Genomic DNA, 25101 nt, shown 5'->3' with positions numbered 1-25101 from the left:
TTATAGAAACTGTCATCCTCTCCTCTTCCTTCTCCAGTTTGTTTTCCAGTTGCTCAGCTCCCAGCATATCCTGCTGCATGGGGCTGTTCCTCCCCAGATGCAGGATTTTGCATTTCCCTTTGTTGAACTGCATGAGATAGATAAAAACTTTTGAAAGTTCTCAGAACTAAAGAATGAACAATTCCATGCTACAGATTCTTAGAAAGTATGCACAACTCCACATATAACATCCAAATGAGCTTTAAGGGAAGGATGAAATATATTCACATAGTAGTCTCTGTCACTAGGTACAGGCAGCACGTTCTACCAATTACCATGAAGCAGTTAAAAGTGGAGGCAATTAAAATGATTTTCTCTGTTATCAAGTTCCACAGTGTTAAAACCAGTGTTTCCTCTATTCACATTCGAATTACTTTTTATTCCTTATACTTATTTTTTAAAAAAACAGATTCAGAAAATGATGCATGAAAATGAACTGGTGGCAGACATTGAGAAACTGGAGCAGCAGGAGTTCAACCTGGATGTAGAAGAACAGGAAAGAGCACAAGAAAAGGCTGAAGAAGAAGTGGCCAGGGTATGATAGAGTGGAAAGAGAACATTTTAAAACTAGCAGTGAAAAGGAGAAGCAATAACTGAAGAATAGAGGATGATCTCAAAGTTGTTCACTGTTGAGAAACAGGAAAGCGTGAAAGTATTTTAAGTCTCTTTTTGAAGCAGGTGAATCTGCTAATGCAGATATTGCCAGTTGGAATATGATCTATGCCAGAAACTGTAAATCTGACACTGTGACCTTGGGTACAGCGCTGCTTAAGTTCTGGAATGCTTTTCTTCACATATGAAATGACACCTTTCAGTAGCAGTAGTATGCAATATCATTTTTGGAGAAGATAGCTTCAGTAGTCTAATATTATGAAATACGGGTAATTCATTTAATCTGCCAGGTTTGTTTCAACAACTCAATACAAATTGCCTATATCTTGTTGGTTTGCACCACATGTCATTATTTTCTTTTCTGTATCTTGAAAGGTGAGGAAGGAGATTGAAATGGAGAATTTAGCCAACTGCTATTTGCAGAGTGTCATCAAACATGAGTGCTGGGATCCAATGTGTGTAAAAGGACGTGCTGTTAAGGTAACCATCACTTTCTAACTCACTTACTGCAGTAGTTTATTGATTCCTTAAGGTACTGAAACAAAATAAATAGAAGTATAACACATTTCTGGTTTGCTTATGGTATGAGGAAAAAAACCACTTCTTTCCAGGGCTCATGCAAATCTTTCATTCTGTTGATTTTGACCGAGCCTGGCTGATTTTGCCTTTTAAAGTGGATAAATGTGCTAATAAGCAAATAAGTAACTCCTTAGTTCCTAGATACTAGAGAATATCTTCATGCAGTGTTGCTAAAAGGAGAAGGTAAATATTATGTTTCTGTGTTGGGTCAGTAGGACTTCTGCAACACAGAATGTAAAAGCAAAATTTAACCCTGATTTTGCCTATTTTAAACAGAGGGATATTAGTCAAACTAGTGATACTAGATTATCTCAAGGGTGGTTAAAGACCGAGTAATTTTACCAAAAATCTTGTCCTGGTTGAATTCTGTGAATAAAGAGGACATAGCCAGAGGTTATTTAAAAAAAAAAATAAATAAAGGCAGCAAATTTTAAACCAACCATTTTTACTACCAAAAAGGCAAGTGGTTTTTTTCTGACTCCTATATTCTTGCTGGATAGTCTACATTAATTGATCATCAATATTATTTCTGATTTTAAGAAGCCTCTGTAACTATTTAGCATTCAGTTTTTGGACAAATGAATTAACAGATGTGTTCTGAAGAAGTTTTTACCTTGGGTGTTTTTGTTTTCTAAAAAAAAAATATAATTGAACAGTGCTTCCATATAGCTTCTGAAGTGAAAAATTATCCAATGAAGGAACGTACTGAAGAAGAACTGAAAATTCTGGAGAAAGTTCTCCAGTTAAAGAAGATTGAGACAGCTGATGATGAGGTACAATCCCTTTGAAGTACTGCATATAGGCATTTCAGATCAGAATGCTCTGAGTTGGCATCTTAACCCCTTTTTTACATAGACACATTTCTTGGGTCCGTTTTCGCTGTAGAAATACTTCCCTAAAAATTTGAAGATATTCGTAAAGATGAAATGTTGTGGTTTTACTTAGAACAAATGCATTAGTATTGAAGAATCACAGAAGAGCTGAGGTTAGATAAGCCATTTGGAAGTCATCTACTCCAGCCCACCTAGAACAATTTACTCAGCTCCATGTCCAGTCAGGTTTGGAATATCTCCAAGGATGGAGGATTCCATAACCTCTATAGGCTACCTTCTCCCATGTTTGACAACCTTCAGAGGAAATGTGTTTCATTATATTTAAGTTGGATGTTCTGTATTTTGATGTATAACCATTTCCTTTCAATCTGTCACCGACACCGCTGAGAAGAGTCTGGCTCTGTTGTCCTTACTCCTCAGGTTTTCATATGTGTTATTAAACACCACCCCCCAAGCCTCCTCCTTCTTGAGGCTAAACAATCCCAGCACGCTCAGCTTCTTTTCACATATTAGGTGCTTCAAACCCTTAATTGTATTAGTGGCCTATCGCTGGGTTTGCTCCGGAATGCCCGTGTCTTTCTTGTACTGGGGATCCTACAACTGGACCAAATATTCTGTATACGTTCACTTCAACTTGTGGGTTTTTGATCACTGGGCTTAATTGCAGAATATGATCTCTAGAATTTTTTCATACGTGTGCCACTGGTTCGTATACAAAATTAACACAGTTGTCATGTTTGTGATATTCAGGCTCAGAAGAAAAATCCTGAGACTGAGTCTGAGACTGTATTACCTGAGGAAGAACGAGAGAAGACAGAAGACGTAACGGCTGATGATAATGCATCTTCCTGCCTGATTGGAAGTCTGAGCTCTCAGTATGGTGGAGATACATCTATCCTGTACCACCAACTGGACTTGCACAGTAGGGAGCAGAAAGTCAATCAGATAGTGTTATTAAAGGTGATGTCTTTTCAAGTTTGTATTACTGTAGTGGCACTGCCACACCTTTGGGTTCTCATAGCAGTCACAGACGCTCAGATTTTGGGTGTACTGACACTACAATGGAGAGTTGCACAGGCCACTGTGTTACAGATAAATGCACATCGTGCAGCAAAGCACCATGTGGATTTGCCAGCTCAGGTGTGGAAGAAAAACGTTTTTATGAAATTGGTTACCCAATTTGAGAGTATTTCTATTTGTCCTCTGGTGTTTGTATAGCTGGCTTGCACAGCTCAGCATGCCTGTGGAAACATGACCTCTTTCCATACTATTTGCTGCTGAATGAAAGTTCAGCTGTATCCTCACACCATTTCATTTCTTTACAGTCTTATCAGCCCTTCATTTGGAGCCTTCAGTGTTTCTGTTATTTAATATTCTTTACTATCCGACTCTCCCTTCTCTTACCCTGGCCTGTTTATTAAGCAGTAAACATGCTACATAAAAGGCTTCTTATGAAGATGATCTGCAAGGGCAGAAGTGGTTAAACAACAGTAAAGCATTGCCTCATCAGAGCTCTTTAAGGCTACAACTGGTAGCAGAGCTCAACAGTTATGCGTTGTAATACATAAAATCTAGTAGATACACTAGTTTTTAAAGCAGATGGGGAAGAAACACAAGGAGCAATTTTAGATGTAAGTTTGGATGTAACGAGATCTTTCTACTGTGTGGCTTTCAAGATGCATACGATATATCTAATAGCAGACAAGTCTGCTGTGTTCTTGGCCAGTGCAGTGAATTTGCTGAGAGTTAGATAGGTAGCTGACAAACACTTGAGCACAGCCTTTTGTCTCCCAGCAACACTTTATGTTATCTGCCATCCTGCCTTACTACATCATAACTTATTATTGTATTAGAAACCAATGAAATAATCATGGCCACAAAAATATTTATTGTAATACAAATTGCAGACAGCTAAGCATCTCAAAATGTAAAATCTGGTGATAGAACTGAAATCCTTTCCATGTTTCATTTTATTAAATTGATGTAGTAGGAGACACACATAGTTTTCTCTCTTAATATTCTATTCTGCTTTGTTGAGGTCAATTCTGTAGGCTAAAGGAAGAATTTAAGCACCGAGAATATATGATTTTTAAAATCATTGTAAGGTCTTAGCTGTTTTAAAAAAATAGTTTACGACTTTTGTTTATTTATTTAATGAGGGAATTTTTCTTACATATGCCAGGCAGAAAATCACATAAAAGCATTATTGAAACTGCAGGATGAATCACTTAAAAATCAGGAAAATATGTCCTTAGCGTGTATGTCCCTTAAAAGTATGCCCCTCTACCTGTGATTTACAGTCTCTAGATTTATAGGTCATGTGTTTTTTTTCTTTGAGGCCCCTTCTTTCAGCCAAAGAATTCAAAAACAAGCAAATAGAATTTTCTATCCAGTGTTTGCAGCAATATGCAGCAATAAAAATTTCTATGCGGGAAAAAAACCCCACGAATGATAGTTTGCCCACCTCTATTTAACAAAGCTTGAACTCTGCCTATATGATTTTCATTAAAGGGCTTTACCAGTTTATCTCCCTGTCACACATACAATTACACACATTTATGGTTTTGATGGCTTGAGGAGTGGTCCCATAATCATGGATGGATGTGACCTGTGCCATATTGCTGTTTCCCTTTTTGGTATTTCAGGACATCATTTACAAACTGAAAACTGCTTTTAATAAGGAATTTGACATAGTTGCACAACAAAAGGAGCAGGAGATAGAACGAGTGAAAGAAAGAAACCTGAGGATCCGAGAAATCTTGGAACAACTTGATCTGCAGTTGGAAGTGTGGGAGCCAGCTCTTACAGATGATGAGATACCAGAGCGAGCACTCACAGTTCAGGATTCAGAGGTGTTTGAAAAATGAATCTTTCTCTTTCACCTACTCAAATATATTTATTTAATTCCTGTCATTGCCAGACATTGAAAAGCTGAAAACAGATGTGTCTGTGTACTTAAAATCATCTTTTTGTCTCTTTTGCTTCCCTTCACTCTTTAGGGAGAAAACTTATAATAAGTCAATCCAAAATGAATAAGATGTATACAATCTTAATTCGTTGATGTTAAGTTTTTAATTGGCTATAAATTAGGTAGATATTCCCCCTGTTCCTGAGTGTAAGATTCAAGCCAGGCTTGGAGGGTTTACTTCCATAGATAAGGGTTTCTCTGTTTATTCTGAGCACCATTTTGAGACTAAGTAGTTTTAGACTAAGTGTGTGGGTACTAAACCGTGCTTAGTACTGTAATTATAAATTGAAATGATAATTTATAAAGAAGCACCATGCTTCTTATACAATATATTCCACCAATCTCATGCTCTTTTGGTCAGTCTTTCCCAATTCTCTCTGTTCTCTCACCAGTTCGTGTTATTCACTGTCAGAAAAGGTATGCAAGAAATACAACTAATCTCAACAAAAATGATGGTAGTTTCTATTTTAGCATTTTTAAATATGCTTTCAGGGGTGTTCGAAAGAACAATGTCCTCTTGAGGAGTATTATCATGGAGCAGAGATACAAAAAGCATCAAGAATTAGTATTGCCCCTCTTTCCAAAGGTTCTTAGTCTGCATGTGATCACATTTGGAGAGAAGAACCCTGATATGACCCTCATTTTCTTCCTTCAGATTAAAGTTGAAAAATACTTGACTCAAGAAGAGAGAGAGAAAGCAGAAATGCTGGCTAAGCTTGAAATGGAAAGACGTCTTGCTGAGAAGGTACTTAAAGTAGTTTCCTTTTTTACTGTGTAGGCCTTTGTCTCTGGTCAGGCTTATTTAGTTAATGCTGCACTGAAATATTCCAGTCATGTAGCATGGGAGAATAAAGTGTAAATGGTAGGTAATGATGATGTGTGCCTTTTCCTTCTTATTATCGTTTACAATTGGAACTACCTAGACCAGCCGGGGGGAGAAAAGATTTAGTATTAGGCTCAACATTTTCTAAAAAAAATGGCAGTTAAAAATACTCTATCAGGTGACCAGGGATTAGATAAATTTCTAAATGCATGCTGCTGCTCAAGAGAGAGCTTTCTGCTTTATCTGTGTTTGTTAACTGAGCGACCTGTGCTCTTCAGGGATAAGGCAAGGGTGTTGTAATGCTTTCCTCTGGCTTTAAAATGCATCTGTGCAGAACCTAAAATGGTTCTGTTCCCAAAAGAGATGCTCAATGAGACAATAACACAATAGCCTCCTTCAGCCTAGCCTACCAACTGCACAGGAGTAGTCTATACCTGTGTATTCTTTTCTAGAATGCCAGAATGGCAGTTTGAGTAAGTTATTTGGTACGTGAACATCCGTCCACCAGAAAAAACTCTGAGACTTTCATCATGTTTCACAGGCATCACCGAAGTGCATTAATCTACTAGTGACACACCGTATAATTGTACAGATGATCTAGATGTGAACTACCCTATTATCCCTCTCAAAACTTCCAATTACTACACTTCCTTTTGCAAACAAAAATATTTTTTGTGGTTGTTTGCAGGACAATGACAGACTGCGTGCTCTTAATGACATGATGGGTGGAGTCCTAGAAGTCAAAAAGGAAGACGTCTTGAAGATGGTGAGCTGTGTTTCTGCCATATCATTTAGGTGGTTTGTGGGCTTTTAGAGGACGTGTGAAATTCAACTAGCAAATATTTCAAACCTAAGTGATAGGAGAAAGTCAGAGACTTGTAGAATTGCATTAAACCTACATAGACTCTGTAAGAGACCACACACTGGACTCAAAAGAGACCACAGAGTTCTAGTGCCTGCATATGACTTATCCATAACACCTGTCCCTGTCACAGTGGAATACTGCAGGAACATAATCTGGTATTACCATTATAACAACTGGTGGAGGAAGAGCCTGTTTTCCATCACTGTGATCTCACAGAAAAATACTGTATTCCATTTTAACTCAGCCAATATAGATAGTACACAAGTAAAGAAAGGAACAAATGTGAAATGTCACAGAAAAAGAGTACGGCAGGACCAAGCATTTTCCCTGGAATTGATCTCTTTTGGAAAATAAGGGCTCCACTTAGAAGTATACGTTAGCATGGAGTTAGATTTGGGTTACCTTTTTGAGTTAGATTTTTTTCTGAAGCAGAAAACGTGAGGTATCTAGTATCTACAGCAGTATGTTTGAGTACAAAATACTTGTCTTTTACAAGATCCAGCAGTGAATTCCTATAAGCAATTGAGAGAGAATAGCACAATATGTGTCACCAAAATTACTGTGCAAGTGACAGACCAGAGAAACAGAATATATAGGTAACTTAGACTTAAGTCTTGTACCTTATTTACCACTAAGGAATACCTTTAACTCATCTTGAGATGTGCTAGAGTTTGTTAGTGTGCAGATGGGGACTTAATGTTGCTTTTGAAACATATTTGTCTTTAATTCTTCCAGGATATTCCTCCACCTCCTTTTCTGTCCAAGCCTGAGCATCTTTGGAATGAAGAAGAAAAGAGAATATTTAGAGAATATGAGATAAAAGTCAAGGAACTGAATGAAGAAAAAGAGGAATATAGAAGGGTAAATTAAAATGAGAAAAGGAGTGGTTTTGTTAACATGCTCATCACCAGAGTTTCAGGAGCTACTTCTGAAAATGCTAATACACAGAATAAATGGAGAACAAATGAAGAACAAAGATCATGTGGCATATGAAAGAAGTCCTAGCTTAGACTAGACAATCTCTACTTATACCAAGTAATACAAGCCAAAGCCTGTGGCATCTCACAGACAGTAACTTTCCTTCACAAATGTACCAGTATTCCTAAAATTTTTTTCAGGTTCCATTCCCAGAGTTGCTGATGCCATACGCAAATGATACAACTCTTTTTATTCTTCGAAGTCATATTTGGACAACATAACTCGGTAGCCTGGCAGCACCTCCTTCCAAACAAATAATTTCTGGGACCTTTTGGCTAAAGGATACAATTCCATATTTTCATTCTACAATATCTGAGCTTCTTTGTTCTTCTAGATGTGATATTGCTGCTCTTGTCCTTCCCTTCTCCAGGCACTGGAAGATGAACTGAAGAAACTTAAAGCTTCCATCCAGGAAACAACACGAAATTTTGATGAGATTGTGTGTAAACTCTCTGAAAGGAAAGTGAAATCAGAGATGGTCGTCTACCAGGTATTGCAGAGAACATTGATTTTTCTTCTCTGTCACTGTGCATCAGGAAAGTTAACATTTTTTAATACAATCATTTTACAGGAAGAACTCAAAATAGTCAATCTTGTTTACGCTTTACTGTTGGATGAGGAGTTGGACACTAGAAAAGCTGGACTTCATAATTTTCTTGTGAAAAAGGAGAAAGAAAAAGTAAGTAGTCATTTGGAATGCTGTTCTTAGGAAAAGTGTAATATTTACAAAACAGTTTCTTGTGAGGACTGCTCTTTCCAAATAAAAATTTTGCTGTAGATTATTTTCTGACAATTTACAGGGTCACTGATATATTTTTCAACTTGTACAGGTGACATACTTTATAAATACATATGTTTTTTAATAGATATACTCATTTTGGTTCAGCTGGAGTTGTTTGGTAAAATTCTATGCATTCAGAAGGGCATGCTGCTAATGGTTGTTATATATAGTATTTTTCAGTATCCAGTGTCAAGCTGGAAGCAGCAACTATGATGCTTTTAGGACATGAAGATGTGTAATGCCATCAAGTTTTTCACTGAAGTGAGGGCCATGCTGACTTGTGTTTGCCAGTTCAAAGCATAGACAGAGGTTGCTTTTGAGTATCTGACACACATACCCTTGAGCACAAAGTGTTTATAATCTTATTGACCAATTTAGTCTCCTGAAGTGTTTACCCATCCCTGCCAAATCATATAAAAAAAAAAATTCTAACTCTTCCCATAGGTAGATCTTTTGGTCCATACAAACTGTGAAATACAGGAGAAGGATCTCCCCAGCAGAGTAGAGGCATTTAACAGCCTCAGTAAGACGTAGTATCCTGACAGGTAGCAGAACTATGTTATGACGAAAGGGAAGCTGCATTCTCAAATTAAAACACTCCATTGAACAGCGTTTGTGAATTTTTGCACTGTGTTACCTGTGATGATGTGAAAGGAAAAGGAAATCTTTGTGCAAGTGAAAACAACTATCAACAAAGGTCCTTACATTCAGATTTTAATATGAAGACTTGTAAGCATTTGTATATTTCTTCCACAAATTTCTTACTGTCTTAAGCAGGGGACTAATTTAATTTCACACCTGCTCACCCATTAGCAGTATCTACAATTAACCTGCAGAAGAAGGCATTGACTTGTTAGTGAAAACAGCTCACATGTTTTTCTCTAGAAATAAGAAAGCGTCAGCTTCATCAGTGTAAATGAGTGGCTGCTTGGTGCTTCTGCTGGGTGAGTTTCATTCCTGAAATGTTTTGGTTTTGCTATAGGACAAGACAACGAAAACACTCCAGACTACAGAACATAAAATTGTGGCTTACATGGACACCTATGAAAATGCAATAGTTGAAGAGAAGGTGAGACTCTTGACAAACACAAGGAGGTTCACAAATTAAAAAGTTAATGCTGTGTCTTGATAACAAGAAGAATGTACTTCACTGTGAGCATGGGATGAGTTCTGGTCAACTTGCTGATTGCTGAAATTCAGTTGTAAAGGAGAGTATGTGCAGAGAAAAATTAATGAAGTATCCCGGATTCCTGTGATGCTTGACAGTGCTTGGAAGAGCACCATGTTCTATATTTCTAAGGTATGAGCAGGTTAATGCTTTTTTAAAAATAACGTTTTGGTAACAAGAAAGCTTTCTGTTTCCCTCCTAGAAACTGGAATGTGGTTTTACAAAGGAGTTTGCTGACCTACCTGCTGATCTCCTTAATGAGCTTTCCCAACTTTACAAACGTCGACCAGAGTAAGATCCTCCTGATGCCATCTGCTTAAATATTGGTGTTTCTTGGGAGTCAAGAATGAGAATGCTATTTATTTCAATGGTCAAAATTATTTTGATAATCAGTGGGCTGCCTGCTTTTTATTGGCTATTTAACAATTGCTTTTTTGAGTACTTATATTTCCTCATTCACCCCCCACAATCTATTTTAAATGCAATCTAAATAATCATGAGGTTTCAAAAACATATATTCTTATTTTGTGTAAGATGCAGTCTTACCTATTTGTTCTTTGCTAGGAACTTGAAAGAATGAAATGTTCATAGTTGTTTTTGCACTTCTTTTGTGCAAGAGATAATAAAAAGTAAATATTTTATGTACTCTATATGTGCACTAGGGCCCCAGTGACAGAAATGGCCTTTGACACTGCAAACCCGTATGGCAATTGTTCAGGCTCAGCTGAAGATTACAAAGATGCACGTACCCTGTTAAGGAAATCCATGGATGAACTGGATAGTCCTGAGTACATGCCTAATGGCTTAGACCCATCTATATGGGAACGCTTTTGTCTAGCTAGAAGAAATAAAATGGAAACTGAGGAGCTGGTATGTAAAATTCTTTATTTTTCCAGTATACTTCTTGATATTTTCGGATCTGATAGTTCTACGGAGTTCAAGTGCAGGGTCAAGGTAATGGTGAAACAACAATGCAGCACACACACAAGCTGCATTTGAGTTTGAAGGTTGCTTCTGACCACATTCAGTTCAGAATAATAGAAATGCTATGAAGGGAAATGGGATCTAGTTCTCCTTCACAGGAAAAATTAGCATATTAATGTGAATGGATTTTATCAGAATGATTATGATTTTGGTGTGGTTTCATTACAAAAAAAAAAAAAAATTACCTTTCCTCTGTCCATACCAAGAAAAATATTAAGGCATTCGGTTTTCATCATCTGTTGGAGTTGTTCTCTCCCTTTATCAGTCTACATTTGCAGCCATGCATTCCCATATTGTTTTAGAATGTCAAGAGCAATTCCTAACAGATGGTGTGGAAAAGTTCTAGCAAGCTGTTTGTTCAGCTTAAAAGCGTGAAGGTGTAAATCTCAGTTTTCCAGAGACAGAGATACATGAGCTTTGAGCAAAAGATATACAGATTTCCTTTCATGTGAATAAAATACGTGTAAATGAATAAATTATTTTCTGAGCAGGTTATAAAGATGCCCCAACACTGGAAACATTCAAGGTCAGGTTGGATGGGACTCTGATATCGAGTTGAAGATGTCCGTGCTCACTGCAGGGGGGTTGGACTAGCTATCTTCATGATCCCTTCCAGGGCAACCATTCTATGATTCTATGATTGTAACCTCCTTGTGCATGTGCTGAGATTCTCAAAATACCAGGCTATGTATTTATACATATGTTTGTCTTCTTAAGAACTTGTCTTCTCTGTTCTTGAAGAGTCTTGCCCTGCCATACTGACAAAGTTGAAAAAATTCAGAATGTCACAATATTGCTTGCTTAGGTGAAACAGAAAGACCGAACACTGGCAGAGATGCAGGCCTTTCTCCAGAGAAGAATGGATGACGATGAGAAGGTTAAGTCAGAACTAGAAGGCATTTTCCAAGAACTTAGATGGTATTTTTTTTTCTTTTCCTATATTTTGCTATGTTTTACTACTCTACCGACACAGAGCTGAAAGTTACATACAAAATTATGCAGTGGTGTTCTCCAACACTCTTTTCTCTAGGATCCATCCTAGAGACCTACAATATTTCAGAAATGAGGTGCGATTGCACCACATGTGAGCAGGCCAAACCAAAATTTTTCACAGAAAGGGTCATTGGGCACTGGCAGAGGCTGCCCAGGGAGGGGGTTGAGTCCCCTTCCCTGGAGGGGTTTAAGGGACGGGTGGACAAGGCACTGAGGGACATGGGTTAGTGATTGATGGGAATGGTTGGACTCGATGATGCGATGGGTCTCTTCCAATCTGGTTATTCTATGATTCTATAATTCTAAATCTGGGGATAAATTATACAAGAAAAAGGGTGCTGGCTGGAGTCTTCTCCATATCCTTCTCAGTTGTTATTAAAACTTCTGTTCAGTAACAGACACCTTCTCTCAGAACATGAGCTGGAGTATGTCAAACTGAATCAGTGGTTGAAAACTTCATGTATGGAAATAAGTTGCAAATTCTGTAGTCGCTTTGGGCGCAAGTACAAGACAGGCTCTTAAAGAGTAACCCCTACATGAAAATACCTCTCACCAGTAATAAATAAAAACATTCTGAGAATCATAGGAGGATTTATGCAAACCTGTTGAAATCACTAACTTCTTGTTTTCTGCCATTATAGGGTGCAGGAAGAGAAGAAGAAATTTCAAAGGAATTTGACTGTCCAGTTTTTGCTAAAGCAAGGACAGGTGGAATTGGAAAGTACTGGGATCCCAGACTACAGTGATGCCATTCTCATTAATAGGAGTGTTATTGAAGAACTGAATTCCTCTATCATGGTAATTTGCATTATCTGAAGGAAATCTAAGCTTTTTAAACAAATGTATTGTCCTTCAGGGGCTCTGCTTTTTCTCCAGTTTGACATCTAGTTTCAATTCATTACTACACACCAGGAGGCTCAATTGTAATCAAGAAGCTATTAAGGATTCCGTAATGTCTCTTATCACGATGTACAGATTGCAATATAGATTGCTTTCTTGATGTTTGATCAATATAATTCAGACCAATAAAATGGCAACAGTTTTTAGACACACCATCACTTACACACGCTGTAAACAGAAAATGCTAATCCAGTCTGAAAACTCCCTCAAGGCAAAGGCACAGTTAAGAAGCATTTGAACAGTAGCTTACATTAAGATTTAAAAAATAATACACTTTTTTATGTAAGGTGAAAATGGTGATGCTACTTAAAACAGTGCTTCATACTCCCATTAAAAGGTTCTTTTCTTAGGCATTCTAGCTGTACAAAAACTGCTACTGGACAAAGCCTTCAGCAATGACTGCAGAATACCTTATAGAGGGCTGATTTGTATTCTGTAGAGCTAAAATGCCTTCATGTTCAAAAGACAGAAAGGTGGAGAGAGAGGTTAGCTGTAATTTTCTCCATCTCCTCCTCTGATCTAAGGCTGTGGCACAGAGCATAAAAGGGAAAAAATTCTACAAAAGATAACCATCTGGAGCAAAGTCTAGAAAGAGACTGCAGTATAGCACGTTCTTCTTACTAAAATTATAACTTTGGAAGCTTGTCCAACTTGTTGCAAATAATTATTCCATAATTTGCAAAATATGTTAATGAAGATTAATCTATTTTTTCAGGCTCAAGGAAGAAAAAAGATTGCTAGCGTGGTGGAATGTAAAGACTTCTCTAAAGTGATATTTCATCTGGAATGGGAGCACAAGAAAATGAGAATGCAGATAGAAGATCTGGAACAGAAGGCTCGGGATATAGCAACGCTATCTATTTCAAAAGACCGCCAGCTAGTGAGTTACTTTCTTTATATTTTGACCACAGAAAATTTTGCTGGCTATACCTGTAAGATCATTTATACCTCTTAAGTCCCTTACTCCTATGGAGAAACCTGATGCCCACTAAGTCAACAATTTAGTTTTCAGAGTAAAGTTTTATTCTTGAGAGTGATCAGTGATGTGGCTGTTTGGTATGTTCAGCTGTAAACAAAGGCAAAATTAGCCCTAACTCTCACTGTTTCAAAATCGGCACCGAGATTAAGGAATGAGGATTTTGCAGCCTCAGAAGACAGATCCTTTAAATAAAAGACTATAACTTCCTTTAAAGTGAAAGGTCTGAGGTGCTCCCATCTGGTATCTCACTGGGCTTTGAACAAGCCCAGCTGGCAGGCCAAAAACTGTAGGAAAAGGTAAGAGCCAAGGATACCAGTGGGAGAGGAGAGGATGAAGACAGCTTGTAGGGGAAGCCTGAGCATATTGCAGTATGGGATATAGAGGACTGCAAGGAAAGCTGATGGTTTTGTTGTGCTGAGGTGAGGGGCATAAAGGTTTGGAGTAAGAGTTGTTGGAGGATGGGTAAGCTATGGATATTGCAGTGGGGAGAGCTATAAAGCACAGAGAAAATGAAGAATGTTGGAGGGCAAGTAAGGATATTGCAATTCAATCAAAAGATTAAAAGAAAATCCTAAACACCTGTTTTAGTCAGGCTTCATTTTGCTGCCCTCCAAACTGCTTGTTCACTTCTGAATCAGAGCCAAGGGACTTTCTGTAACTGCCACCCACAAAACAGCCTTCCAAAGAGGTGATGTGACAACACACTGAAAAGTTCTTGTAGCAAATTAGTCACCAGTGTTGCTGTTATGTGTTAGCTTTTAAACTACATTTTAACTGATGAGCAGAACTGTTGCTCTTTAGAGAGTTAGGCTTGCCCATAACAAAGGCAAATACCAGTTTAATCAGAATTTGAATGCTTTGAGGGGCTTGACTTCACTCTCTGAGTAGAAATGTGGGGCTAGCAGGAAAGACAAGGCAACAGAGACCCCAACAACAAGAATAGAAAGAATGGTGGCTTATATAAACGGCGACAGAGTGGGACAAAACCCAGAGACCACCTGGAATAAGGACTATTTGTGAAGCAGTGAGTGAAAGCAGTTTTGTGCTGAAGGTCTGCTGGGCCTTTCCTGTTTCTCCTTTTCTGACCAGAGCAGTTCACAAAATTTTACATGTCACTTCGGTGGGACAGTATCCTGAAAGGATAGATCTACATCTACAAAAACCTTTTTACTGCCCATTATGGGTTACACAGGCTGTTTATCCTTTGTCAATCGATAAAGGGATATTTTAGTAGCAGTGTGCTGAAGAAACACATCTTTAATAACTTCTGTGCAACCTGAATTACTATGCAGGTACAAGAACAATAAAACAGAACTACGGAGAAACCACTCAAAAGAAAACAATCACTTTCCTCTCTGGTCTAAACACAGACTGTATAGCACCTTGGCCTCCAGCTGTGTTAGGTTAGACTACCTTATAAGCAAAAATGTAGCTGAGGTTTTTGGATCAACTCACAACAAATTAGGTTGGTCTTGGTTTCATTAACACATAATAGATAACATTATTTTTAACAGCTCTACAGTCTAGTAGTCACACAGCATCCAAGAATATATTTACCATGTCCATTTATGATCATTAGTAAAACTTTCCAATGTGCAGACTTCTAGTTTTTTGAGTTTTGCAATGTATGATTGTCTTTACAAAATTATGAAATGGTTAAGAACAAACAGGCTTAATGAGATGGCTTCTTTCTGCTTTTAATTCTTCAGTTCCTAAGTATGATGAACTACGACACCCACATCACCCACCAGATTTCAGCGATGGAGCAGAGTCTTGGCATCATGGATAAGGTAAATCCTAAGAGAACCACCACGTCTGAGAGGCACATTTTTAGTTTAAATGCAAGTCCTCTCCTTCATTAGCAAGAGGTGTTGGTAAGAAATAACTGCAACTGATACAGGCATAATGACTCTTCAGCTAACTCAAGGACTGCTGGAGCATAGCCAGAACAGCACACACAGGTGAATATATATCTCAGAATCATAGAATAGTTTGGGTTGGAAGGGATCTTAAAGATCATCCAGTTCCAACCCCTCTGCCATGGGCTCATGTCAAGCTTCTCATCAACCTGCACCCCCGAGTCCTTCTCTGCGGGGCATCTCTCAATCACATCATCCCCCATCCTGTACTGAAATCAGGGATTGCCCCGGCCCAGCTGCAGGATCTTGCACTTGGCCTTGTAGAACCTCATGAGGTTTGCGTAGGCCCACTGCTCCGGCCTGTCCAGGTATTTATTCATTAATAATCGCCTTTCAGTAGTTTTTTCAGCTTCTGCTGAGCTGTCTAGAGCAGCAGTTCTCTAGAGTCTTTCGAAGCAGTCTGCATTCATTGATTGCTGCATAGATCAACCCTATGGAGAGAAATCTACTTGCTTTGTTACCGGAATTAAATGCTTTCCTTCCTGATCCGAATGCAGATCTGCTTAACACTTTTTGCACAGCTTTGCCTATAAAAGTCACTCTTCCATTTCTAATGAAGCATTCTTCCAAATCTTCACTCCTTACTGTGTCTCTCCAGGAGTGCCAGCCTGTTCATAATACCACTGCCCCTCTGTTTTCAAAATAACACAGACACAACAATCTGATTTGCTGGCTCTCTCATCTATTTCAATATTCAGATGACGATTATCCTTGATTTTAAGTGATTCCACTGGATTTTCTCCAGGTTGCTGTAGCTGGCATCAGCCTCCTCATCCTCTTCAAGCTTCAATATTTGTGTTGTCACCTTACAGCCCATCTGACGGCTTCAGCACAACAACCCTTTTTTCAGCAGCTCAGAGCAGCCAAGAGAATGTTCTCAGCTCACACATTCCATTGACTTTCTTTGCTCTCTTTGCCTTTCAAGTTTTATCTTTAATATATCTCTTACCCTGACCTCTTGTCAGCTCCTTAATCAGAACTTTACAAAGCATATTGAAATATTTGTGAAAGACAAAGTAAAGCCAAAATGTGCTACTAGTTACATCCAAATACGCCAAAGTTTACTGAGGTACAAGGAAGTCATTAAGATTATAGGTTTCCATCATAAGTATGTCTTTTGTATAATCTCATATGTTTTCTGTATTCATTTGGGAACGGACAGCTGCACAAGAAGAACGTGAAGAAACGTCAGAAAAGAATTAAAGAGTTGGAAAAGTGCATCAGTTTAGAAGAGCAAGCAAACTACAACCTCAGCCTGCAGCTGAAAGAAATGCTTGTCTCTGTCTCAGAAAGGAGGCACATCTTTGAGGCAGCTGGTGAGTCACAATTTAAGTTACAAGCAAAGAACGTTCAGAAGATATTGCCAAGGCCAGATGGTCCTGTTCTCCATCAGCATCAGCTAAGGGACAAGGAGCACCTACTTCTTATTTTATGTGCACTACTAGTAGTACTTTTTCTACCACAATGTTTACTTAAGAGCATGCCCTTGTAACCAAAGTTAATTGACTAAATTGCTGAAACTATTTATAGTCATTAATACCTTCAGTAGGCAACAGGGCATCATTCTTTCACTTCTTTCCACCCATTCAAGGGAATGGAGGAAGTAAGGTGAAGGGTATTCACCATTGGTAAAACTGTAGAGATCTTTCCCATAGCAAAAGATTTTCAAAACTGTGGGTACTTGCCAGAAACTAAAGGAAGCATTCCAGTGCCTTTTGAATTTTTCTGCTTTATTCAGAACTGTAAAGACTCTTCAGCCGAACTGTGAGTCTCTTTTAAAATGCTTGCTTATTCTATACAAAACTTAGAAGAACCCCAGGACAGGGCCATATAAATACAAACTATACATCATCTGCAAATACAGGCTAACCCTTATATTTCATTTTATGCAGACACACAGCACATTTCTAATGAGATTGCAAAGCAGCGCTACCAGGAGATTTTGAAGCAGAAACACTTACGGGATCTTGTAAAGGAACAGGAAGAACAGTTTGAAACTCTTCAGGCAGAAGCAGAAAGATGGAGATTAAGAACATTTCCTATCTTTTAGTAATCAAAGTCCAGGTAGATGTATAATACCGTGGTCTTGTCTGAGAAAAAGATCTTGTATGTCTGCCTTTTCTCTCTGAACTTTTCTTTCCACAAACAATTTCTTCTGTAACTTCTTTAAAAATAACTTCAGTTTGAGAGATACCTGTTTGTCCGTTTTGTACAATTTATACCTAGTCTTATCCCCATTATATTTCAACTCGTGAGATTTATTTCTGCTCTTTTGATTTTATAAACCACATCACTCATTACAGAAAACAAATGGTGCAAGAAATTGTAGACTGATAGAAGAACAGGTGAGGTGTGCTTGTACATCCTTAGTCTGCAATATGCAACTGCAGACATTTTGAAGGCTGATGATAATCTTGTTTTCTTCTTTTGCCATGTAATACATTATTTTTTTAAGCTGCTGTAAATATCCCTGACTTTCCCAAAGTTCTGTATCTCTATCCAGTTTTGATAGTCAGCACAGAAATGGAAGGCAGCTCTGAAAAAAAAATCAGCAAACCAGCACTATTCCTCTGTATTTGAAACCATCAAACTCTTAAGTTTGCCATATCAAGAGCTGAAAATCACAAACAAATATAAAGCTGAGGCGTGACCAGAAATGGTTTGCCAGTTCGTTAGAAGGCAATAAGAATTTTTGCCATTTGGGATTTTCCTCCACTTGTGTATTCTTTGAGTCCTGTCCTAAATCTGTGTGAGAACACTGTCTGTATTCGTATTTTACTGAAGCTTCTGCTTAATTTAAGATGTACTGCAATCTGTATCTGCTCAGCAGAATGCTTACATGTGTGTCCAACTCGAAGCACGTGCCAAGCTCCTGTTATGGTTTTGCAAACAGAACCGTAAGCAGCCACAACATTTCACTTGGGCAATTTTCAGGCTGGCTAAACTTTCCTTTGTAAGTAAATCTAATTAAAAAATTATGAATGGAAATAACAAAACCAGAACTTAGCACTAGAAGATAGATAAATCTGCATCTGGATCACAGTCCATGTATGACTATCTCCCTTTTATAGCTGTAAGCTGAACCACGTAACGACTGTGCCAGCTCAGATGCATAAATGACAGAGATGGTGGATATTGGAGAAGAATGCACATTTTTGATTCAATATACCAAACTTCACCTTTTGTTCAGTAGACTGGGCTATAACTGACTTTTATTGCAATACTGACATATAAACAAGGTTGACGTTATATATTGTTTTCTTTTGTGCAGAATACGTGTGTAAAGTGTCAGACATCGTGTCATATGTTCGAGGAGCGCAGAAAAAGAAAGGTATTTCCATGTTCAAATCAAGCTAATTGATTTTTAGCCAGCATCAATGATGTCTGGGAGTAATAATATGTGAGTACAGCAGGAAGCCACTGGTTAGAAAAACTCAGCTCACACTGACCTCTGTAAGACACATCAATGGCAACCTTTTATATGTTTACAGGAGAAATGATTAATAGCTTTTGTGCTAGTAGACAGCCAAATGAATAGCCTCTGGAAAAACAGTGGCAGGGAAATAATTTCTGTTCATTCTAGTTTAAATTGGAATAAGTGATGCTAGAATGGGTTCTCTACTGCTTAGTTTTAGTAACTTTGTTTAGAACTGCAATCACTTGTGATTTAGTTGAGTTAGGATTTAGGGTTTGTTTCAAATGTTTTGTTTTGGGCTCCACAATACAAAAAAGGCATTCACGTAGTGGACAAAGTTCAGCACAGGGCCACAAAGATTATTGCAGAGTCTGCGTGTGTCATACAAAGATGGGCTGTGAGAACTCTCTTCAGCCCAGTGGAAAGGAAATGGGGGATTTTACTGTTGCTTCAGCTACTCATGAAAGGTTACAGACAGGATGGAACCTGACAGGCAAAGGGCACAGTTTGCATCAATGGAAATTCTGAGTAGAAATTAGGGAAAAAAAATACTTCCACAGTGAAGGTTGCCAGACATTGGGACAAGTTTTGATTTCTCAAATTAATTTCTAATTCATCAGACCACAGTAGTACTGTCACTTTAAATTATGTGTACCAGCCTTGTCCTTCATCATCACAGCACAAAGTCCAAAGAATATATAGCCCGTTGAGCCTTTTTACTCACAAGTAGTAAATCATCTCAGATTTGAAGTTGGGACACATGGTTGCAATGAATTAAACTTGATGTTTCTTGTTGCCTTTGTGCTTTCAGGTGGCAAACCAGAGGATCCACAACAATCAGTTTTATTTGCCGTGGCATTTTGTAACGGGGGACTGTATGCAGCTGGAAATGTAAGGCATCCTTTATGCTTGTAACTTATTGTGTGAAAATCAAAAAGCATTCAAATGGAGTGTATTTGCAGAGCTCACTGCAAAGACAGAAGTCAGAAAAAAAGTGGAGGTCCTCTCTGGTTTTGTCATATATCTTCTTTGTTAGAACTTGAGACAAGAACTCAGAAAGGAGCAGGGAGGGAAGAGATTCCATTTTTTAAGTCAAAGAAGGAACCAAAGAGGACAATACTATTTTTAACAAAAGGCAAAGAGAGTTCTAGAGGAACAGGAAAGAAGGATGGACAAAAAATAGGAGAGGAGAAAAAAATGACCAAGAGAACCACCAAATTGTTTTGTGCTGAATCTCACTCAATATTTAATCCAAAATGATGATTACATTATACAGTGCTGCTTAAGAGAGGGACAAATCCCTATACTGTCACAAAAGAAACAATGTGGAATCTCAAGTGTTTACTAATGAGAGAGTCTGTTATCAAACATGGACTGTTAGTAAGACTTGTATTAAAAAACACCTTGATTTTTCAAAAAATGCGTTATGCAGGATAAGAGTCATCTGGATTTAAACGTCATGAAGGCAGATGAGACCATTAGCAATGGGATACAGTTAAACACACTTGCTCCAGAGAATTTCAGAAGGTTTTGCCAGTTCAGTTTGCCAGAGTGGGTGGGATAATTGACCTTCAGGCTGGGATAATTGACCTTGACCTGATGTGGATTTGTACTTTTCTGCACAGGGGGGCGTTTTATTCTTTTATCACATCAAAGATCTGCAGTATGAGACGAAAATCTGCGTTGATATCTTAAAACCCATATCCAGCCTCATATTCTCACCTGATTACGCTGTGCTTCTGCTTGTCACTGACCAGGTATAGCATTTGAGATAACGGCATTATATAATGGCATGTTCCTTTTATTCTGTATGTGCATGCTGGCACTGCCAGTATGAAATGTCTGTAATGTAATCACACAAGTCAACAAATTATACCAGAGGTAAACTTAGCCCATCTTGTGTTTGCAATGAAATCTTGGGCCTTGGGTACATCAGACCTACTGTGGCTATGCGGGAGACTTGTTCTGTGCATCTATCTGAATTTGTCTGGCCACCCAGTCAAAGATCCTTCTTTGACCAGCCTGATGTCCAGAAATCTTACACAAGAGTCCCAAATCCTCAAATTATCCCTGGTTTTCCAGACCTTTAATAATTTAAATTGGCATTTAAATGTGGTTTGTTTGGGTTTTTTTGTGGGGGTAACTTTGGTCACACTTTGTCTCTGATTTCACTCTCCTTTTGTAAAATGCGTAGAGAAGTTCTAAAATCTATGTCTACATTAGTTATGAATTGTTTCTAAAAGGTTTTGAGGTCTTTAGATAAAAACATCTTTTGAAGCTTAAGATTTATTATTTGTGTTTTATGTTGCTTTAGAATATTGATTGGTTTCTGGAGCAATACGAAATAGGGTGGTTTTAAATTAAAGCAGTTATGAGAAACAAAACTTGGAAACGTGACTAGCTGGATCACTCTCAAATGAACCATCCTGATTTTCAGCTAGTGTAAATTTATATAATTTACTAAATTCAGTTGAATTCTACTGGGCACTTTTTACCTCAATTTAGAGTAGAGTATGAAACTTTAAAGAGCTCAGGAAGATGAGTATTTTTTCTTGAAGTCTTTGACAGCTTTTAATGAGAAGTCTCATAGCCCAGGGATGGATTATCTCTCTCTGTTTGTCAGGGGACAATCTATGCTTACAAACCTGCCCACAGTGGAGAAGCTGTCAAACTCCTGGACACATGCAGTAGTTGTTTCCTGACAGCTGATTTTCTTCCTCCAGGGGACAAGTACTGTGTGGTAAGAAATTATTTTCTTCCTTATATATAATTGTGGCTCTTTTCAGATGACCAAAACGTTGGTAAGACACAAAATCAAAAGCCTTGCAGAGATCGTGACTGTTCTGGTGTTTGTTACAGTTGTGGAAAACCTTCTCATTACGGAATTAAATGGCATTAATTCAGGTATGGCCTATAGAAGGGTCAGAACTTGCCCTGGAATGCAGGGTGGATAATTCGCAGGCTGCTAAAATGTTGTATGGTTCTGCTGTTTATTTGCTGTCTCACTAGTGGTCAGGAACACAGCTGAGCAAAAGGTTGATTCAATTCAGAGAACAGATGTCGGAACAAGGAATCCCTGCTGATCTTTTCAGCCTCCAGCACAAACTGGAATAGCCTGAGAGATGCCTTTGTCCCAGGTCCAGGGACAACGAGGCATTACTCATGGATCTGTTCATTCTGAAATATTCCTTGCTTTCCTCCTGTGTCTTGGACTCCTGCAACTCTGATTCATCTCAAGGCCATGAATTCTTCAAGTAGCCAGCCCTGAAATTCTGGGGTGTGAATCAATTAGTTTTGCTGATAATCTGTTTGTTTGTCAGTAACATGGGAATGACAAATTTTACCTGAGTCTGAATGAGTGATGTGAGGGTTGATTGATCTCTAGCCACACTTCACTGTGGAATTATAAAATTTCCTGGTTATAAGAAGGCCTCAAAAACATGATACACATAATTTTTCATGTGAGAAAACCAGATGTCACCTTAAGCCCTTTCCTGTGCAAACAAAATGATAAGCAGGTTTTCTATTGCAGGCTGAATGGTGGGAGTGCTAATATTGATCAAGCTTACATGTTTTGCCCTAGATTGTCTCATTCTGCTTAAAAAACATTCCTGTATTTGCATCAATTCACAGAAATGATTACACATTTTCCGTAGGTAGGCGTATCTTGCAGCAACTGGACTTAAAGGGAATTCAAGGTAATTTCAAGCAAAACTAGTAATCCTTGATCTGCTCTGCTCAGACACTATTTGAATTTATATTCTATAAAAGATCACTAGTCATTTCCAGACTATTTGGTTATTCCACTCTCTTTTGACTATGTTTTTTTCTCTGTTCAATAGTCTGTAACAATTTCAGGTGAAGTACAAGTTTGGTTCCTGGAAGATGGAACTTGCCTCAGCAAGCTCAACCTTGATATTCAGGTACACGCAACCAGGAGCTAATTTAGTGACTGATGCTTGAAGTTTTCTTTAGTATTTCTTAATTCATAGCATAATATTCCACAGATTTGGATCAACCTGTGGTGAGGAAAGATCAGTAGTGTCTCTGTACAACCCATGAAAGAGATTTAAAAATATTACGTTTACTTGAACTAATCATCTATTGAACTGGGCCATAAAGCAGAGGCAACATGTCAACCTCATGTCGTAGAATCATTGAATGGTTTGGGTTGTTGTAGTGATGTGTCTTTAAGCACATATTTGTAAATAACAATCTAAATTTTTATAATATTTGATGAAATATTTATTTTTAATGAGTGTCAGAACTGAATGGAAAAGTTTTGAGTCTGTAAAAACTAAATGCCTTGAATGACCAGGCTCTTGAAACTGAGTTGATAAAAGTATTTAAAACTGTTAATGCTTTGTCCTGATTTAAGATGCGTTCAAACCCTGAAATCTGACACAGTAAGAGACTCATCCCTTTCTGTAAGAGCTGTACACATAACAATGCACTCACTGTTTCATTGAGGTGGGACTTATTTCACTTTAAATGTGGATATAATGATTTTTTTCTGAGGAGTGCAGAATTGGCTTTTGATATGTAGATACAGAGCATAGGGAAAAAAGCCAAGACGTCTCTAAAATACTTTGTTAAAAACAAGTTTTTTAGCTGAACCATTTGAGGTTTCTTCTTCAAATTTTAGGGACTTCTAAATAGTAAAAGAAGTCGCATACTAACATACAGAATAGTTGTAAAAAAAGGTATGGAACTGTTAATCATATTTTGTTTCTCAACTAGGCAACAGCTATGGCTTGCTGTCCCTCCTCCAGCAGCGTTGCTGTTGGGACCATAAGAGGTCAAATCTTATTTTCTTGATGTTACCAAAGCTGAAGCTCCACGGGTTGTTCACAGAATTTTTCTTTCCAAATTTCCAGTGTTGTCTTTGCAGTAAGTATGAAGCAGCAGGGGCAGTAATATTGTCAATCTGTTTCTTGAGTAACGCTGTTAGTTGAACAAAAAAACTGTTCAAGCTTTGATTCCAAAAATAACAAAGTAAAATATTTTGATGGTTTCAATTATTTTCCAACATATTCTGAATTGCTTGCAAGAGAGGTAGTGGCAGGATTTATATGAGAGAAATATAATAAACCTGTATTTTAAGAAGGTTTAACTGAGCACTGAAAATACTCATGTATAAGATCCTTTCTGGCAGATCACTGTGTGCAATAATTATGCACAATTCCATGTATCCAACTTTAGAGGGCCATTTCTCACTAGAAGTAAATTTAAGTTTTTGTGAAATTAAGTATAAGCCTTTTGGTCATCCCTTTTTATACGGTGGATTTTTATTACCATTGTTAATTATTCATTTGCTCACTGTTCTGGAATTTACCAGTCCTCCTGTAATAAGCTCTAGTGATGTAAAAGGCTTTTTTTGTTTGGTTGGTTGCTTTTTTCCATTATTGAAAAATCTGAGAGTATTTTACTTCTACTTTTTAAAAAATAAAATGGATATTGAACAGTTAAACTTTAATATTAGTCTGCCTGTTATTTGGAGACTCAGATGTGATCACTTTCCACAGCTACCTAAGATAAAACATTAAAAATAGATACGGAAAGCAACTCATTCAAGGTCAAATCAATATAAACAGAGCCATGTCTATTAAAAATAATATCAAAATCTGTATAGCCGTTTTATTTTTAAAAACATAAACTTCATTAAAGATTTGCTGAAGTTGTTAACAGACTGCTATGGAGCATCGTTAGCTTTAGATTGACCACCCACACAATTAGAAATTGCACTCATAACTGCACTTTATATCAGACCCTAATCCTGTAAACCTAGAAGCTGAAATTTCAGTTGCGTTTATGCCCTCAGTGAAGTCAGCAGAGTTATTGGAGTGGAATTATTTGACTCTTTTTATTGAGCTGTTTTCTATTTGGATTTTTTTTTCACCTAGTTATGACCAGAGTGGCCGGTTCCTCATCACTAGGGCTGCAGAAGGACATATCTTTATTCTAGATGCCCGGCCTTCAAAATTATTCCAAGTTCTTGGATATGTAGGTAATAAATGTTACAGCATTAACGACACTGTGTTTTCACTATTTACTGTATTTTAGGTGTACTTGCTTTTTTTTTTTTTTTATTTAGTTTTAGTTAGCAAAGGAGCAGGTAAGTCAGAGGGAAGAGAATGGATTAGCTAACCAGCTGATCACAACTCCAGCACAAAAGGAATAGTAGTGGCAAAGAACTTAAGACTTTTGTGGCTCATCTTGAGAGAATTTAGAGTAAAAATCCGTAGGTCATGATAGCTGGGTGCAA

At 37.8% G+C, this 25101-nt stretch overlaps 1 protein-coding gene across 1 annotated transcript in view; it reads left to right on the top strand.

Moving 5' to 3' along the window:
- The window catches only part of LOC138733919 (cilia- and flagella-associated protein 43-like), a 34554-nt gene extending 16736 nt beyond the window's left edge, over positions 1 to 17818 (top strand). Inside the window, 19 exon segments of the mRNA XM_069881436.1 lie at positions 449 to 574; positions 1027 to 1131; positions 1887 to 2003; positions 2814 to 3023; positions 4709 to 4915; positions 5687 to 5776; positions 6543 to 6620; positions 7455 to 7580; positions 8068 to 8187; positions 8269 to 8376; positions 9461 to 9547; positions 9849 to 9937; positions 10309 to 10516; positions 11436 to 11548; positions 12265 to 12421; positions 13239 to 13403; positions 15212 to 15292; positions 16584 to 16737; positions 17314 to 17818. Of these exon segments, the coding sequence (XP_069737537.1) occupies positions 449 to 574; positions 1027 to 1131; positions 1887 to 2003; positions 2814 to 3023; positions 4709 to 4915; positions 5687 to 5776; positions 6543 to 6620; positions 7455 to 7580; positions 8068 to 8187; positions 8269 to 8376; positions 9461 to 9547; positions 9849 to 9937; positions 10309 to 10516; positions 11436 to 11548; positions 12265 to 12421; positions 13239 to 13403; positions 15212 to 15292; positions 16584 to 16737; positions 17314 to 17471 (2499 nt within the window). The 3' untranslated portion in view covers positions 17472 to 17818.
- The last annotated feature ends 7283 nt before the right edge of the window (positions 17819 to 25101 follow it).

This window comes from Phaenicophaeus curvirostris, unplaced genomic scaffold, assembly GCF_032191515.1.
Source record: "Phaenicophaeus curvirostris isolate KB17595 unplaced genomic scaffold, BPBGC_Pcur_1.0 scaffold_46, whole genome shotgun sequence".
In the NCBI taxonomy this organism is placed as follows: domain Eukaryota; kingdom Metazoa; phylum Chordata; class Aves; order Cuculiformes; family Cuculidae; genus Phaenicophaeus; species Phaenicophaeus curvirostris.
The sequence above is the reverse complement of the archived record's forward strand: the minus strand, read 5'-3'. Positions and strand labels throughout refer to the sequence as shown.